We start from the raw sequence: 19,639 nt of genomic DNA, 5'->3' as shown, positions 1-19,639 counted from the left end.
CTAACTATTTTTCGGCTTGCAATCTGCACAGTGAACAACGACAATTCTGTATATTTCTATCGAAACGGTCAAAATATTTTTACAGATATAGAAGATCATCATTTCATTCAGCATTCTCTCTTGTATTGCTAGGTACAGGCGGAAAATGAGAAAAGGTCCGTCCTGCATCCCCACTGTGATCAGTAAGCTCCATATGTCATTTGTGCAACAAGAGGTAGCACATCCCTCCTTCCCATCAGGGGGTGACTGGGTCTCCTCTTCGTCCTGTGCTTTTTGGACGGGTGATGAATCTGATTGTGTTAGGACCAATGTGAACTGTAAGGTTGCCCAACTGAAGAGACACAGAGCCACCATGGTCACATTCCAGTTGGTATCCACCGATGGTTCCTTGATTAGTAGTAGGATATCCAGGATATCTGCTCCTAAACCAATGTAGATCAGCAATAGTTCAGACAACTGGTCTCTGCTTATCTCTCCTTTTGGCATCAGCCAACGTCCTATAACTAGTACCAAGATCATGAGCTGCTCCAGTGCCTCCAACCAACGATTGATTGGTACAAAGGGTAAAACCTATAGAAAAGAAGAAATTTGGGGGTATTTTTAATTTTTTATCTAATTTTATGAACATGTGTGCCTAATGTGCAAAAAATATTACTGATGCCACAATGACTACCTCAAGTCCGCAGCAATTTATTAAAGCCTACCGGTCGTTTCAAGTGAATTTTCAAGTAAGGTGCCCATTATATATATGCCCTGTATATCCCCATTATATATCTGATATACGGCATTTTTCAGCAGATTTCTGATCAGCAAACTAAATTTGTAATTTGCAAAACTGGTTGGAAGAACCTAATGTCTATGTAGTCTATACACACATAGAGGAGGAGATCCTGCACTTTTGTGTCTCTATGCACTAAAGCGGCAGCAGCATGGAGGCCATTATAAAGCTGTAGTGAGTGGTTTAACCTCTCTTCGATGAGATCTCCTACCTGCAGAGTTGTCCTTTAGCTGTCTCTATATGTGTTCCCTGGCACTCCATCTCATCTCTCTCCTCCATAGACTTGTATTACTGTAATCTGATCCCTGAGCAGCTACACATCGTAGTGCTGAGCGAATGTGTTAAAATGTTCCGATTTGGCATGTTAGCCAAACTGGACAGCTCTGTGTTTCATTCCCCGCAGCTGCATAATTTGGATACTGCCCTAGGGTGGCTGTATCCATGTTTTCCAGGATTCCCTAGGGCAACATCCAATTTGTTGCAGCCTCAGGAAATGAAACGCAGGCTGTTCAAGTTTGGCTAATGTTGCCGAACCTAAACATTTTGATAGGGTTGCTCAACACTAGTCATAACCAGTAAACAAAAGTGGTTGCTAAGCTGATTTTTCAGAGCTCTTTGACCCTAGCGGAAAAGCCGCAACCAGGCCATCCTACCATGTACCATTTATAATAATAGTGTATTCTTATGTGGCAGAGGGGTCTATGATCTCCTCAAGGACCAATGTCTGGTTGTGACTCCTATTGTGTTGTGCACCCCCTATATAGCACTGTTTCTGGAAGCTCAGGATTGTGCTTAGAGCTCAAGCATCAAACAGGATGTACTGAGCAGCAGCATGCATGCCTACTCCCTCCACTGTCTCTCCCTGCCTTAAATGATTGATGGGTGTATAGGGCTTGGCTTACATCACTGTGCCCCATAAAATGTAAATGTAATATATAATTTGAAACAGCTTTTTCATATTTACTGGCATATATAGGTATAATACCTGATTGTCATCTTCAGCATTTGTTGAGTTGGAGTTGACCCGTATTGTTCTAATTTCAAGAAAATGAAGTTCCAGCAAGAAAACAGAGGGAATGGCAGAAGCCAAGTAGAGAAACACCATGGGGCAAAACCTAAATGATAAAGAAAATAAGGACATATAATACAAAGATTCTCTGTATATGCTGTGTAAGGCTAAGTTCACAAAATGTAAAAATTCATTAAACAACGGCCGTAGTTGCAGTTTTGCAACCATGACCGTTATTTAATGAATTGGGCGATCATATTGAAGTACACACTGTATACACTCTGGCAGGGATTCTAAGCGGCCGCACAAAAAACTGACATGTCATTGAACTGACAAAAAAACTGACATATACATTGAATAGCAGTCGCAAAAGACTGACAGAGCAGACGATGTAAAGTGCGGCTCCGTCCACACTTTGCATTGTCGACTATGGTTCATTGGAATGTGGGCACACCCAAATGTGCTTGCATTCTAATTTAAAAGAAATTAAGTCCATCCGGCCGGTACTGCAGTATGGTCCGGGATGAACTTCACAGACATCAGCTGTTCTGTGACTCAACTGGGTCACAGAACGGCCACTGTCATACTGCATGTAAACCTGGCCTAAATCTGTATAAGAAACATATTCTTTAACCCATTCTCAACATTGGATGCTCATGTATGCCAAACATGGCTCACACGTGCCATCTGCAGACACCATCAGAGATAACTCATCTAGGTGGTATTGGCTACTATGCCTTTGGGACCTCTATTGGCTTCCTCTATTGGCTTCCACCTATGCTATAACACAATCAAGGAGTGCCAGTTGGTTGTCTTCACATCAGAGGGTTGTGGCTGTCATGATTTTTATCCCAATCACACCCTGCCACTGTGACAGTGAAAGTACACTGCAATACATACATATTGCAGTGTACTGTACAAGATGTGTAATGATTGCAGAAGTTCTTACAAATGTGAAACAATTCACATAGCTATTTTTTCCCATTTTATAAAGAACAAAAACTTAACTACTTAAAATAATGATAATTGTTATCACTCTGTATGGAAATGCCAGAACTATTAAAGTATAAATGTCTAAATTGTCATTTTTAGTCACCTAACACCTGAACATGGAATACAAAGTGATCAAAAAGTCCCAAAAATGGTACCAATAAAAGCTACAAAAAAAAGAGACAGCCCTCACACAGCTTGTTAGATGAAAACAAAAAAACTTATAGTAGTCATAATCTAGCAAGCTGAGACAATTTTATACGGTATTTCCCAAATATCATAATATGTATGAATTAAAATGAATAACTGCAATAATAAAATCACAGAAAACATTTTGAACAGCTGCTTTTTAGATAATAACACTAAGGGCTTATTCCCATGTCCTGTATTATACGTAACCTACGGACAGGGAATCCCTGTAGTTTCCCCGCCTGGCACGATGTATCAATATTAGGGATGAACCCGAACTCTCGGCAATGATTCCCGCTGTCTGCCCGCTCCGTGCAGCGGGTGGATCCACATAGCCATAGGCTGTATCTCAGTTTTCCAGGCGTTCCTCCCGCTGTATCCACGGAGCGGGCAGACAGCGAGAATCTGATGTCTGATGCCGAGAAGTTCATACGAACCCAAACCTCGGAGGGTTCGGACCATCCCTAATTAATATGATTCCAGTAGCTGGGAAAGTGTTTGAATCTCCGCAGCTCTGTAATAAAGCAGCCTTGGGGCTTTGTTATAACAGTGCTGCGAAGAGTCAGTGGCCCAACTCCCGGAATCATATTGTTACAACATGTCGGGCGTGAAAGACTCCACTATAGGGCTTCCCGTCTGTAGCTTCCGATGAATATGGGCTGTAGGAGTAACTAGTCTGCTGGTGTGGAGTCACTGTCCAACATTCCGAAAATTACCATCGAATTGCTCATCCCTTCATTTGATCGGCGCTCCACTCATCAAGCCACCAGCCTTTCAGCGCTGCTCTTCTCCCTGCCGCTCCTCCCAGGATGCCAGGGAAAAGCTGCATCCAATCCTGAGAAACTTCTCCCAGTGTCCCAGGATTGGATCTAGCTTTTTCCCAGCACCCAGGGTGGATCGGAGCTGCACTGAAAGACCGGCGGCTTGATGAGCAGAGCGCGGATCAAATGAAGCCCTTCGCTCATCTCTAATCAAAACCTATTGCTGATGACAAAGTAGTGCTCAGCTCAAACACATACTAGCCATCAGTCCCAATTTGCCAGGATATCCCTGCCCACTGTGCCACAAAGGGCAAGGAGTTTCTGTAAATCCCACCTCAAAGAGGGCATTTGGGGGGTATCACAAGGAAGGGCTTAAATGGCTCATTATTAGTACTATGCAAAAAATTATTAACTGCATAAAACAGATTAACAGGCATCAATATAGCTCGATATCTTGGTTTTATGCATTATATGGTTCCATACCGCCTCTCTATTGTATACTTTACACAAGGAAGACGAAACTCCTTACTGTACTTCTAACTAAATGTATTGCTTATTCTCTACTATACACACTGACATATTATGGGATATCATAGGCTAGCTCTTTTCGGAACATCTGTAAATGAATCATAATGGATCCATTATAAATATAATAGATACTTGATGCTTCCTCGCTTCCAGATTATTGACCTAATCATCACGCAATGAAACATAGGTCTGCGTGCGCTTAGCTTAAGTGCTTGAGTGAAATTCTCTGAAGGTTTTTGTTGAAGTGATGGTTATTACTGTGGTTATTGCACATACTTCACTGTGTATGTGGTACCTGTCTCTGGGGATGTTGTCAAGCTGTTAATAAAGAAAAAAAAGGGAAGTCTTTTATAGAGAAGACAGTGGGAAATATACTCCGGTACAAAGAATGACAAACATGTAGTTAATGTAAGGGCATGTTCACCTAAATCCACCTAGGAATATGTACCATACTCCCTTAGTTTTTACTGTATACTCTGGCGCAGTTTTGGATGATTATTTATCCCCATGTAATGGGAGTAGTCCATTTTTAACCCCTTAGGGACCAAGCCTGTTTGGGCCTTAATGACCAGGCTCATTTTTCAAAATCTGACCTGTCTCACTTTATGCGCTTATAGCTCAGTGATGCTTTAACGTATGCTAGCGATTCTGAGATTGTTTTTTCGTAACATATGGTACTTTATGTTAGTGGCAAAATTTGGTCACTGTCTTGTGTGTTTTTTGTAAAAAACATCAAAATATAATGAAAAATTTTAAAATTTTGCACTTTACGAACTTTGAAATTCTTTGCTTCTAAAAAAAAAAAAGCACATGACAAAAATTAGTTAGTAAGTCACATTATCAATATGTCCTATTTATTCTGGCTTCATTTCGTAAACATATTTCACTTTTTTAGGGTGTTACGGGGCTTAGAAATGTATCAGCAAATTATCAAATTTTCATGAAATTTCCAAAACTGATTTTTTTAGGGACCAGTTCTTTTTTTAAGTTGATTTAGGAGGCTTGTATACTGGAAACCCCCATAAGTGACCCCATTTTGGAAACTAGACACCTTAAAGAATTAATCTAGGGGTATAATGAGCATTTTAACCCTACAGGGGCTGGAGGAAAGTATTCACAATTAGGCCGGAAAAAAATGGAAAATAGAAATTTTCCAATAATATATTTGTTAAGATTAAAGTATCTCATTTTCATAATAAACATGAGAGAAAATGCACCCCAAATTTTGTAATGCAGGTTCTCCTGAGTAGAACGGTACCCCATATGTGGGCGTAAACCACTGTATGGGCACACAGCAGGCCTCAGAAGGAAGGGAGCACCTATTAGCATTTCCAGTTCAGATTTTGCTGAAGAAATTTCTGAGCGCCAGGTGTGTTTGCAGAGCCCCTGTAGTGTCAGCAGAATAGAACCCCCCCAAAAGTCACCCCATTTTGGAAAATGCACCTCTCAAAGAATTCATCTTGGGGTTTAATGACCATTTTGACCCCACAGGTATTAGAGGAAGGTATTCAAAAGAAGACAGTAAAAATGAAAAAATAGAATTTTTCCAATAACATGTTTGTTTAGTTTGAAATTTCTCAATTTCACGAGAAACAGGGGAGAAAACTCAACGCAATATATGTAACGCAGGTACTCCTGAGTAGAACGGTACCCCATATGTGGGCATAAACCACTGTGTGGGCACACAGCGGGCCACAGAAGGAAGGGAGCGCCAAGCATTTTCAGTGCATGATTTTCCTGAAGAAGTTTCTGAGCGCCAGGTGCGTTTGCAGTGCCCCTGTAATGTCTACAGAATAGAACCCTCCCCCCCAAAATCACCCCATTTTGGAAAGTACACCCCTCAAGGAATTTATCTTGGGGTGTGGTGAGCATTTTGACCCCACAGGTATTGGAGGAAAGTATTCAAAACTAGACCGTAAAAATGAAAAAAATAGAATTTTTTCAATAACATGTTTGTTTAGTTTGAAATTTCTCAATTTCACTAGGAACAAGGGAGAAAAAGCACCCCAAAACTTGTAACGGAGGTTCTCCTGAGTACAATGGTACCCCATATGTGGGCATAAACCACTGTATGGGCACACAGCAGGGCTCAGAAGAGAAGGAGTGTCATTTTAGTTACAGGCAATATGTGGGTGTTTACTGGTTATCTGGGATGGTAATAGACAATCTCAGGGTGTTTACTGGCTATCTGAGGTGGCAGCAGGCAATCTGGTGGGGTTATGGGCAATCTGGGGTGGTTACGAGCAGTCTGTGCCAATCTGGGGTGGTTACGGTCAATCTGGGGTGGTTACGGTCAATCTGGGGTGGTCACAGGCAATCTGGGGTGGTTACGGGCAATCTGGGGTGGTTACGGGCAATCTGGGGTGGTTACTGGCTGTATGGGGTGGTTATGGGCAATCTTGGGGTGTTTAATGGCTATCTAGGGGTGGTTACTGGCTATCTGGGGTGGTGATGGGCAATCTGATGGTGTTCACTGACTATCTGGGGTGGTGACGGGCAATCTGGTGGTGTTCACTGACTATCTGGGGTTGCAACGGGCAATCTGGGGTGGTGACGGAAAATCTGGGGTGGTGACGGGAAATCTGGGGTGGTTGCGAGCAATCTGTGGTGGTTACAGGCAATTTGGGGTAGTTACAGGCAGTCTGTGGCAATCTGGGGTGGTTACGGGCTGTCTGGAATGGTTATGGGCTATGGGGGGGGGGATACGGGCAATATAGGGAGATTACGGGCATTCTGGGGAGATTACGGGCATTCTGGGGTGGTTATGGGCTGTCTGGGATGGTTATGGGCTGTCTGGGATGGTTATGGGCTGTCTGGGATGGTTATGGGCTGTCTGGGATGGTTATGGGCTGTCTGGGGTGGATACGGGCAATCTGGGGTGGATACGGACAATCTGGGGAGGTTACGGGCAATCTAGGGTGGTTACGGGCAATCTGGGGTGGCTACGGGCAATCTAGGGTGGTTACGGGCAATCTGGGGTGGCTACGGGCAATCTGGGGTGGCTACGGGCAATCTGGGGTGGTTACGGGCAATCTGGGGTGGTTACGGGTAATCTGGGGTGGTTACGGGTAATCTGGGGTGGTGATGGGTAATCTGGGGTGGTTACAAGTAATCCAGGGTGGTTACGGGTAATCCAGGGCACTTGACTTTGGTGACAGGCGTAAAAAAGTGCCGGCACCATTTGGAACAAGCGATCAGTGGTATATAGTATATACCGCTGATCACTTGTACTAGGACCACACCGGGTGGTCACCGATCATTGCCCCATGCTCTCCGCCACCTCCGGTGGTGGAGAGAATGAAGCTTGGATCATTTTTAGGAATCCATCACTGTGAACAGAGTCTGTTCACAGTGATGACGGCGGCCATCTTGGATCAGATGGCCGCCCAGGGAGGGGAGGGTCAGTGGCCAGGTCACTAGGGTTAATTCTGGGGATGGGGGGGACATGTTTTCATCTCCTCTCACTGTGGATTCACGGTGAGAAGAGATGAAAGCGTTCAGCTGCGCTGGCAATGCCCGTTACCGGTAGCCGCCTTTATACTGATAACGGCGATCACCGGTGAGGGGACTGGCCGGGACTGACCCCACACTCTCCCCCAACCCCTCAGCTACCTCCGATAGCTGAGAGGAGGGGGCTGCAGGCATTACCGGCGCCGCTGCACTATTCTGCACCATCGCCATAAAGAGCTGATGGCAGCAGAATAGAGCCCATTAGTGATCGCCGTAAAAATCCGTATCGGCGGTCACTAATAACATAATACATGTATTCTCTGGGTCGCTACGGTTACGGCGATACCACATTTGTATAGTTTTTTTTAACTATTACCGCTTTGGCGCAATAGAAACTATCTTCCTAGCCAAAACCCACAAAAACTGTCCCTGCATTGCAAGATCCATAGCGTTCTCATCTTTTGCGCGACAGAGCTGGTTTTGGGCTTATTTTTTGCGGGAAGATCTGTAGTTTCTATTGATACCAAGTTTTATATGTATATGACTTTTTGATCTCTTTTATGACGTATTTTCTAAAGTGGATTGATAAAATACAGCTATTCTAGTACGGTTTTTATAATTTTTTTTTCACAGCGTGTGTCGTGCGATATAATTATTGATATAGTTTTATAGATTGGGTTGTTACGGACGTAACGATACCAAATATGTATAGGATTTGTGTTTTTGATCACTTTTATGTAATGTTTTATAGTGTATGGGGAATGTAATGCATCTTTATTATTGGGGGGGGCTGGGGGGGGGGGCTGTGTTGTGTTTGGTGCACACTTTTTTCACTTTTTTTTACTTTTACACTAGTGTACATTACTGTACACTAGTGTAAAATACTTTGATCACTGATACAATACATTGCAGTACCTAATGTACTGCAATGTATAGTATCATGCCTCATGCTGACAGGCAATAGCCGCGGCCACCCCTGTCAGCATCAGGCATCTCCATGGTGACCCCGGGGACCTTCATTAGGACCCCGGAATCACCATGGAGACATCGGGACCCTGGACGGCGCCGCGGGACATCGCGATCATGTAAGTGACCCACGGCGCCGTCCGGGATCCACCGGGACCCGTTAGATGCCGCTGTCATGGTTTGACAGCGGCATTTAACGGGTTAAACTGCCCGGAGCGGAGAATCTTTCGCTCCGGGCAGTTACAGGAGGGTGTCAGCGGTCACACTGACCGCTGATCACCCGTCCTGCTGCCGCCGCCGGGCGGTAATTTATTCCGATGCGCCCGCCGTTAAAGGCGCACGCATCGGAATAAAGCCCATTAGTGGCCGCCGTGAAAAGGCAGCATGGCGGTCACTAAGGGGTTAACCTGCCGAAAGCACATGGAAACTGTGTCAAGGGTGCCAAGTCAATATTGTTTTGTGACACCACAACTGTTTCAATGGATTCCAATATTTAAAAAATTGTGATGATCGAACATACCGGTGTTTGGCGGTGTGGAGAAAGGACGCAAACTAAACAGCTCTTCACCGTGGTCCTGTCTGGGCCCTGGCCCTCTGAGTCATAGCCAGTTTACCGCATGGGTAGGACACAAGACAGCACACTGTTACCAACCTTCTTACATGTACTTGCACTAAGCACTATGCAGTGTTAAACCTCTCAGGAGAGTACTAGCCAAACAATAACCTCAACCCATGCCGTGACAAGGAGAAGTCACAGAGCAGTACAGTATCCACTATAGAGCCAAAGAGCTAGGAACTGATCCGGGTGGAGCAAAGTTGCAGTAAGCCTAAGAACTCCATCTAGCAGCGCAGGTGTCAGCTAGGAACCCTCAGCATTCCGTTCAACCCAGGTAACAAGGTCTGGGACCTGTGTCACCCATTAGTACGGTTTGGCTAGTGGGCATAAGGTGGTGAGAAGACTGAAAGCAAAGGTCAATACAAGGGCACAGGTGTTGTTGTTGTTCTTCTTCTATTCTATTCTATTTCATAGTATTCTATTTCATCCTCCAACATCCCGGCAGAGCACATTACTATATGGGTTGAGACTCTCACGGAATCCTCCTCTATGCCACTTAACCTCAACACAACTCTATCATCACAACTATCTTCTACACTGCACTAATCCTACAGATCTGGTCGTCCTATGTTCAAGTCTTTATTGGAACTTTGTCAAGTGTATGTAAGAGACCTTCTGTATTACCTGTTGCACATTTCTAAGTAGTAATCTAACTCAACGTTATTCCAAGAGTTTGTGGTCATTCATCACCACCTACTGTACACAGCATACACACCGCAACCTTGGGACACTTCCCCTTTCTGTGGGTGGCGGGTCCTACTATCCGGGAGGGTCATTATACTGCTCTGGCTACCTGTGACTACATCATCTGTGACACTATCCCAAGGGACCTGGTAGCAACCCGGCAGGACCACAGGGGAAAAGTGTACAACCGGCCTTACACCCTAAAAGCAGGCGTGCCATCACACCTGTGTGCCCACCAGGCACTGGCGTCACGTGACAACCCATTAAGGTTCAGCTGTATCTCAGCCATCCACCACAGGAGTGGTGTCACACTACAACACCTAGCAAGTGACCGGCCACCCCTCCGATATAACACCCCTGCTACCACAGCTACTACATTGCCTTATGTACCCTTCCTTCCCACACGTTCATTAGCTCTTTTAAATTGGTGGGTGGAAACTTACGCACTTACGTACGTTTGCATGTTCAAATATGTTTGAAAATGATCATTATAACCATTCCGATCATCGAACAAATTGTTCGTAATTGGCGAACACGAACAATTCGCACAAACATATGAACATTTACAAAAATGTTCGCTCATCACTAATACAGTTCGTATTATGTAACATATGTTGCGCAATGGCAGCCATTATTAAGAAAGATAGACGTCATTTTTATGTAGTGTGAACCTAGCCTATAAATGACAAACAGATCAAGGTATTATAGGGCTTTTCCCATAGAAACATAGAAACATAGAAGATTGTCGGCAGAAAAAGACCACTGGGTCCATCTAGTCTGCCCTTTTAGTATTTTCTTTCTTATTATCTTAGGATAGATATATGTCTATCCCAGGCGTGTTTAAATTCTGTTATTGTAGATTTACCAACCACCTCTGCTGAAAGTTTGTTCCAGGTATCTACTACTCTTTCAGTAAAATAATATTTTCTCACATTGCTTCTGATCTTTCCCCCAACTAACCTCTCACTGTGTCCTCTTGTTTTTGAACTCAGTTTTTTACTAAAAACACTTCTCTCCTGAACCTTATTTAGTCCTTTAGCATACTTAAAGGTTTCAATCATGTCTACCCTTTCCCTTCTTTCTTCCAGACTATACAGATTCAAATCTTTAAGTCTTTCCTGATATGGTTTATGCCTTACACCCTCCACCATTTTTGTAGCCCGTTTTTGGACCCGTTCAATTTTATCAATGTCCTTTTTTAGATGAGGTCTCCAGAACTGGACACAGTATTCCAGATGTGGCCTCACCAGAGCTCTATACAGCGGGATCACGATCTCCCTCTTCCTACTGGTTATACCTCTAGCTATACACCCCAGCATACGATTAGCTTTCCCCACCGCCTGGTTGCACTGGTGACTCATTTTAAGGCTGTCTGATATCACTACCCCTAAATCCTTCTCTTCTGAAGTCTTTTCCAACACAGTACTGCCAATGTGATACTCTGATAGAGGATTCCTCCTCCCCAAGTGCATTATTTTACATTCGGAAACGTTGAACTTCAATTTCCACTGTTTGGACCACTTATCTAGCAAAGCTAAATCATTTTCCATATTACTGACACCTCCAGGAATATCAACCCTATTGCACACTTTTGTGTCGTCAGCAAACAGACAAACTTTACCTACCAAACCTTCTCCTATGTCACTTACAAACATATTAAAAAGAATAGGACCCAGAACAGACCCTTGAGGCACACCACTTGTAACCAGTCTCTGCTCAGAATATACACCATTAACAACAACCCTCTGATATCTGTCCTTCAGCCAACCACAAATCCACTGAACTATCCAGGGATTAAGTCCAATTTTCTCCAACTTCTCTATCAGCTCTTTATGGGGAACTGTATCAAAAGCTTTGCTGAAGTCCAGATAGGCAATATCCACAGCACCACCTTCATCCAGTACTTTTGTGGCATAATCAAAGAAATCAATGAGATTAGTCTGACATGATCGTCCCTCAGTAAAGCCATGCTGGTTTGGATCCATCAAATTGTTGATTCTTAGGTGATCCATTATCTTCTTTTATAGAAGAGTTTCCATCATTTTCACTACTACAGATGTCAGGCTCACTGGCCTGTAGTTACTGGGCTCTTCTCTATTCCCCTTCTTGTGGATTGGTATAACATTGGCTGTTCTCCAATAATCAGGGACATCTCCTGTTAGCAGGGATTGGTTATACAGATCTGTCAGGGGGGCAGCAATCACAGATCTGAGTTCTTTAAGAACCCTGGGATGGATCCCATCTGGACCCATCGCCTTATTCAGCTTTAAACGGGCAAGTTCCTCTGCAACTTCAGTCTCTGAAAATACTGGAGCTGAACCCATATAGCTGGAGGCAATGCTGTGTCCAACCATCCTGTGATTGTGAAGGCCGCCTTCTGAAAACACTGAGCAGAAGTAACTATTCAAATAGTCAGCGACCGCCTTATCTCCATCAATAAACGTATTCTCCCCATTACTTATTTTAGTAATGCTGCAGCCATTCTTCTTCTTCTTCCTGTCACTTATATATCTGGAGAAGGTTTTATTCCCCGCAGTAACAGATTTTGCCATTTCTTCTTCTTTTGAGGCTTTAGCAGCATTTATAATCTGCTTTGCCTCCTTCTGTATACTTTTATACGTCTCTCTGTCAGCTTCATTCCCAGTCTCCTTATACTTCCTATACGCTGCCTTTTTTCCTTTTACAATGGCCTTAACCTCTCTAGTAAACCATAATGGATTCTTCTTCCTTTTACTTTTGCTAACTTCTCGCACATGTAGTCTAGTTGCCTTTAAATTGGATTTTTTAATTCTGCCCACTGAGTGCTCGCTCCCGATGTTTTATCCCACCCTCTTAATTCTTTATCTAAATACTCCCCCATTTTATTGAAATCTGTCTTCCTAAAATCCAATACTCTTGTTGTAGTATGGGATTGGACTCAGTCAGTTTGTACGTCAAACCATAGACACTGGTGGTCACTGGAACCTAGATTTTCTTCCACTCTAACTTCAGACACCCGATCCACATTAGTAAATACTAAATCTAGAATGTTCTCTCCTCTGGTAGGTGACTTTACAAGCTGTTTCAGAGATGCCCCTGTAAGGGCCTCCATTACATTCTTGCTTTTACATGTAAGTGCAGAAGGGATATTCTAATCCACATCCGGCAAGTTGAAGTCACCCATAACTACAATGTCCCCCTTTAATGACATTTTAGTAATTTCATCCATCAGCATGTTATCATAGTCCTCACTATGCCCCGGAGGCCTATAGATAACACCTATTCTAATAACAGATCCCTCTTTGGACTGCATGCAAACCCAGAGAGTCTCCAGCTCTTTATATGTATTTCGGATGACTGTGGATATAAGACTATCCCTGACATAAATGGCTACCCCGCCTCCCCTTCTCTCTGCTCTGTCTTTCCTGTACAGAATATATCCCGGTATAGCTATTTCCCAATCATTAGACTCTTTGAACCAGGTCTCTGTCACAGCAACAAGGTCCAAATCATCTCTAGACATAATGGCCGTCAGCTCACAGATCTTGTTTCCTAAGCTGCGAGCATTCGTACACATTGCCCGAAGATTACTAAGCTTCATAATACCTTTATTCCCAAATTCATCTACCGCACCAACAGCACCTTCCTTACCACCAATAACCGCACCAACCATTGCATCTACAGCACCAACAACTGCATGAACAGCACCAGCCACTGTGTCTACAGCACCAACCACTGTGTCTACAGCACCAACCACTGTGTCTACAGCACCAACCACTGCGCTTTCACCGATCCAGATACACTTATTTGTCTTTACTGGTCGGGGACAGAAATCCTCCTCCTCTATTATACTTCTGTCCCCTTCATCTAGTTTAAATGTCTGTCCAAAAACAATCTGAATTCATCACCAAGTACCTGTGTACCTATGTGTGATGGGTGCAAACCATCCCTCTTGAACATCTCCTTTTTGCACCACTTGTAAAAGCTATGACTAACAAACCCGAAACCTTCTGCCTTGCACCACTGCCGTAACCATGCATTAAACTCTGAGATACGACATGCCTTGTTGTTCTGATTACAGACCGGCAAAACCTCTGAAAATGTCACAGAATCCCTTATCTTGCCCAGCTCCAGACTAAAAGTTTGAAATTCCTTTTTAACCAAATCCACATCTCCTTGGGACAAGTCATTGGTTGCAAGATGAACCACCAGATCAATCTTGCTATCTATACTAGCAGCCTTCACAATGTTTACAATCCGTCTCCTATCCCTCCTGACAGTAGCACCTGGGAGACATCTCACCTCTCTAAGCACATCCTCCTCCTGTCCTACCCCAACACCTCTAACAATCGAGTCACCAACAAGAAGATGCTTTCTCTCCTTACTAACCTTTCCTTCTGCCCTCAGTGGCCCATCCAAAACAACATCCCAATTGGGAATCACCTGAGCAGCCATGTCTCCAACATCTCTATCTATATCAGTAAGATTGATGTCCTATTCACGGGATAAGTTATGAATCATTGATTGGCAGGGTGCCTGCCCCTAGCATCAATGTCCATCAAAATCCATCACTCGCACAGACAGCAAGCAGAGAGCAGTGAGAGGGGCTGCCTAAAGGATCCTTAGATTGTTTGGGTTGCCCATTGAAGTCAGCGGCTCTTATTACACAAAACATTGAGCAGCAGATTGCAGCTGACATGATCAGGATTTTTCAACATGTTAAAAAACAAAAATACAATCAGCTGACAACTTTTTTCACATTACTGGATGCTGTTGGATTCCATTCTTCTTCTACACAAGGCTAGCTGCGACACTGGTCTCTAACCAAATAATCAATTGTGACTATTGTGCATATGTCAAGCGCGAATTTACAACTTCTTTTTCTGAACATAGAAAAACTGATCTCATGAGTGCGAAACATGGTAGGGATTATTATTATTACCATCTCACGAGTGTTTTATAGGTTAAATCATGATAACCATATCCCTTTAAGTATTCATGGCATATGATATACCATAAACTCTAGTAACCACTGTAACCCTTGTTACATGTTTATTCTTCCATAAAAAACATATCTGACATGCCGTACCGCATAGAGCTTAGGCGTTTTAAGCCTCACAGGCTCATGCTCAATAGCTAACGTCATTCCAGATTAAACAGCGTTAAAAACGAGAACTAACCGATAATGACATACATTGGAATCACATAAAATATTCTTATTAAACGCCAACAAATATATCAGGTGCACAAGCAGTCTGGTGTAGAAACCTAAGTTGGTGGAAATGTAAACACAGACCTGACCGATCAAAACTCATGACACGTCTGTGTGACACATATAAATGAGAAAGTCCAACAGCATCCAAATTTTTTGTTCAAAACAACTGGTATCAGAAAGTTATATAGATTTGTAATTTACTTCTATTAAAAAATCTCAAGTCATCCAGTACTTATCAGCTGCTGTATGTCCTACATGTGTACAGTATATCTATGTCTATGACATACAGCAGCTGATAAGAACTGGAAGACTTGAGATTTTTTAATAGAAGTAAATTACAAATCCCTGGCACCAGTTGATTTAAGAAAATAATTTGTTTTGCGCTGGAGTTGCCCTTTAAGGCTTACATTTAGGATAGCTGGCACACTAGTGTGCCTTTACCACTCTACCTACCAATTGGACGATGATATATTTATGCACTCCATTGAAGTCAATGGGAAATTGGACAGCTAGTGCATACACCATGTAGAATAATATGCTCATTATTTACGACCTGCTTTTGCAAAAAGCAATTTTTTTTTTCACCTGTTCACTTGCTAGTATTTAATAGTATGCAATAAGTAGCAACACCAATTTCCACCTCTTAACCCTTAGATGACCTAGGACGTACCGGTACGCCCTGGAAGTCTGTGCCCAGACGACCCTGGGCGTACGGGTACGTCCTGAGCTATGAAGCGCGCTCTGGAGCGGAGCGCGCTTCATAGGAGGTGGGGGCCAGGTGCAGTGAGCAGCGGGCACCTCACCGTTAATGACAGGCTGCAGCGATCGCGCTGCAGTGTGTCATTAACTCCTTAAATGCCGTGGCAGCGTTTAGGTATAAGTGACTGCGGGGGTCCCGATCGTTAAAACCAACGTGTATTAAATGAAAGTAGTGTGTGTACAAGTCCCCCAAAGGGACTTAAATTTAAAAAAAAAAAAAATATTAAAATCACTAATACACTACCCCAAAGCCCCTCCCCCAATAAAAGTTGAAATCACCCCCCTTTCCCATTATATAAATAAAACATATAAAAATAAATAAATAAACATATAATATACCGTAGCGTGCGTAATTGTCCGATCTATAAAAATATAACAAGCGTCATTGCGAACGGTGAACGGCGTACACGAAAAGAGGGAAAAAAGTGCCGATTACCGATTTTATGTTACATTATATACAAAAAAAAATAAATAAAAAGTGATCAAAACGTCCGATTTTCACAAATATGGTAATAATAAAAACTAGAGATCATGGCGGAAAAAATGACATCTCATACAGCCCCATAGGTGAAAATATAAAACTGTTATAAGCGTCACAATAGGCCCATTTTATTAATATTTAATTGCCAAAAAAAAAGGATTTCATTAAAAAAATATTTATAACATTAGATAATCTGTGTAACCTGCATATGGTTGTGTTCGGACTGACCTATAGAATAATAGTAATATGTCGCTTTTACCATATAGTGCATTACGTAGACACAGGAACCCCTCAAACGTTACCATATTGCATTCTTTTTTACGATTTCACCTATTTATATCTTGATAAATAATATTTTTGGGATTCCATCATACATGTTATGGTAAAATGAATGACGCCATTACACAGTACAACTATTCCTGTAAAAAACAAGCCCGCACATGGCTTGTAGATAGAAAACTGAGAGTGCTAGAGCTCTTAGAAGGGGAGGAGGGAAAAATGAAAGCGCAAAGATCAAAATTTGCGCGGGCCACTGGGTCATTTTGGGCCTGGTCCTCAAAGGGTTAAAGACCTTTGCACAATCAAAGTTGAAGATGTTTATTGGAAAACACATCTTCATACACCCAACACAGTTTTAAATTTAGATATGATATTAGAGACATACAGAGGTACAAAAAAAAAAAATCCCATGCATCAATATGGATGCCGATCCCCAGACTAAGCAGTGACATAATAAAACCTTATGCATAAAGCCTAAGGTTGGGGTCACACTGCATTTTGTTGTCTGTTTAATGGAAAAAATGGATGTATTTGCGTGCATCCATTTTGATCCGTTTCTCCATTGACTCCCGTTATTTAAAAAAAAGGATCAAAGAACGGATCAAAACACATCCACCTTTTTTTAGGTCAACCATGTTTTTATGTACGCAAAAAAAAAAAATGGTTGTGTTTTGATCAGTTTTTTTGATACTTCTTTTTATAAGGCAAGTCAATGGAGAAACAGATCAAAACGGACACACAGAAATGCATCTGTTTTTTCATCCGTTTTTTCCATTATATGGATTTGTTAAACGGACAGCAAAAACGCAGTTTTATACGTTCACACAACGTATAAACAATGGCTGTTATTTGGCGCTCAAAACAATGACTGTTGTTTTGAGGATCAAGCTATGCCTGTTGTTTTAAATGAAAATCGCATTGAAGTCTATGGACAACGGCCAGAAATAAATAACATGATCATTATTTCAACCACCATAGCAATCAATGGGCGTTGTTTGATACATTGTGCGAAACGACGGCTGTTGTTTGTCTTAACTTCAATGCAGATTATTGCATTACAAAAAGAATGGCTGTTGTGTGAATTGAAACCAATGGCCGTTCTTATAAAATAGTACTTTGTGTAAACGTGGCCTAAGGGGTAGGGAACCTTGGCTCTCCAGCTGTCGCAAAACTACAACACTTATCCTAAGGGTTATGTGCTTTGGGTTTTCTTTTTTTTCCCTTGATGTTAAATATACAGTAATTCTGGTATCAGAATAATAAATAAATAAAAAAAATATATATATTTTTTACCACTTCCATTCTCCCTTCCTGGTTACAGTCAGTGTGACAGCCATTTCCAGATATAAGAGCAGAAGGCCAATAAGCAGCATCCAGTAACAGGTATTCTTCTTTACCACCACCACTTGCCATACCAGGAGGAAGCCGTGCACTGTGAAAATGAAACGACTCAAGATGGCGGACAGAATCTTCCAGTATTTAAAGGCCATTTTATCAAAATATCTAAAAAAAAAACAAAAAAAGTGTATGTATTAATTATCGCTATGGAGCTATTAGGTATGACTATACATAGGTTCATTAAGCGTCTGCTGTATTGTAGATTTATGTGGTTGTAGTGCTCCCACTGTAATTTGTCATTATTTTGCACTTAGTTTTCGCCCTCCTTATTTCATCTAGATTAGACCTTTTATCAGTAAATTTAGAGGAAAATCTATAAATGGATTTTGTAAAAGCCTGAAATAACGTAGTTAGAGAGATGGACTCGGACGTTGTAAAACTGTTAGATGCTGCGTACCGGAATACACAATGATCAGCCATAACATTAAAGGAGAAGTCCCACAGACTGTAAAAATGGCAGACAGGTGGGAGTGGGTGGGTGAGAAAATAACAAACAAGTATGCTCACCCATCCCTGTGCCTCTGTACCGCCGCTCCCAGGTCCTGTTCACTTTAGCCAGGGTCCTGCAGCTCTGATAGCTGCAATGTTACAACCCCGGCTAAGTGATTGCCTGCTCAGCCAATCAGTGACTGGGGTGGGACACCACACCCTAGTCACTGACTGTGTGAGTGGGCAATCGCTCAGCCAGGCCGTGACGCTGCTGCTTCAGGAGCCGGCTGTGTGACATATCTGTTTTCCTGCAGAAGATGACAGCCGGCGGCAATGAATAAGACCCCAGTGCGGCTCAACAGAGGCAGTTCACTTGTTTGTTTTTTTCTTACCCACCCTCGCCTGCCATTTTGAGGAAACTCCCGCCTGACCTGACTCCAGTTCTTCAGCCATGGACAGAGCTCGGTAACAGACCAGCGCCGCACGCGGGAACTGGGCCATGGTTCAAAAGAAGGACAGCGGCACTGACTTCCACACGCCTTTGCCGTTCTATTCATGTGCATCACTTAAAGGGGAAGTCGGGCAATAAAATATCTTAAAATTATTTTGCTCTAACAAAAGTTATGAAAATTACTAATAGACACTTATTATGGGAGATGCACCTATACTACATTTCCCTGCACTTACTACAGCATTGCCTGTTCATTTCTCTGTAAAGTTGGTGATGTCACGTCACATAAACTGCCGACTTCTGCTGCTCCATTCACACGCTATACAAACAACGGGCGTCCCGCGTGACGTTTTTTAACACTACCTACAGGTAGAATTAATTATCGTAATTCCAGCCGTAGGCAGCATTAAACAACGCGTGAACGGCCGTTGAATGGCCGTTGTTTGTACAGCATGTGAACATAGCCTAAAAATGGAAAGATGCTGCTTATCCCAAGTGGCGATCAGACTAGATCAACACTCAAAAAAAGGATTGTATATGTTTACATGTTATTTTACTCTAGGGACTCTTCTTACTTGTTACTACTGTGAGCAGCTCCTGAGATGTCTTATCCACAGATTCAAGATTCTTGTGAGAAAGAAAGTGGCATGTAAAAAAAAAATAAAAAAATAATAATT

General features: G+C 42.6%; 1 protein-coding gene across 1 annotated transcript; it reads right to left on the bottom strand.

Moving 5' to 3' along the window:
• On the bottom strand, window positions 1-18,174 carry LOC138768680 (transmembrane protein 26-like). The gene is made up of 3 exons (XM_069946631.1): window positions 17,978-18,174; window positions 1,764-1,893; window positions 1-570 (listed from the first exon to the last, which is right to left on the bottom strand). The coding sequence occupies exons 1-3, from the start codon at window positions 18,172-18,174 to the stop codon at window positions 1-3; spliced, it is 897 nt and encodes a 298-aa protein (XP_069802732.1).
• Window positions 18,175-19,639: the final 1,465 nt, after the last annotated feature.

Source organism: Dendropsophus ebraccatus, chromosome 12 (genome assembly GCF_027789765.1).
Source record: "Dendropsophus ebraccatus isolate aDenEbr1 chromosome 12, aDenEbr1.pat, whole genome shotgun sequence".
Taxonomy (NCBI): domain Eukaryota; kingdom Metazoa; phylum Chordata; class Amphibia; order Anura; family Hylidae; genus Dendropsophus; species Dendropsophus ebraccatus.
This window is presented reverse-complemented; position numbering and strand designations above follow the sequence as displayed.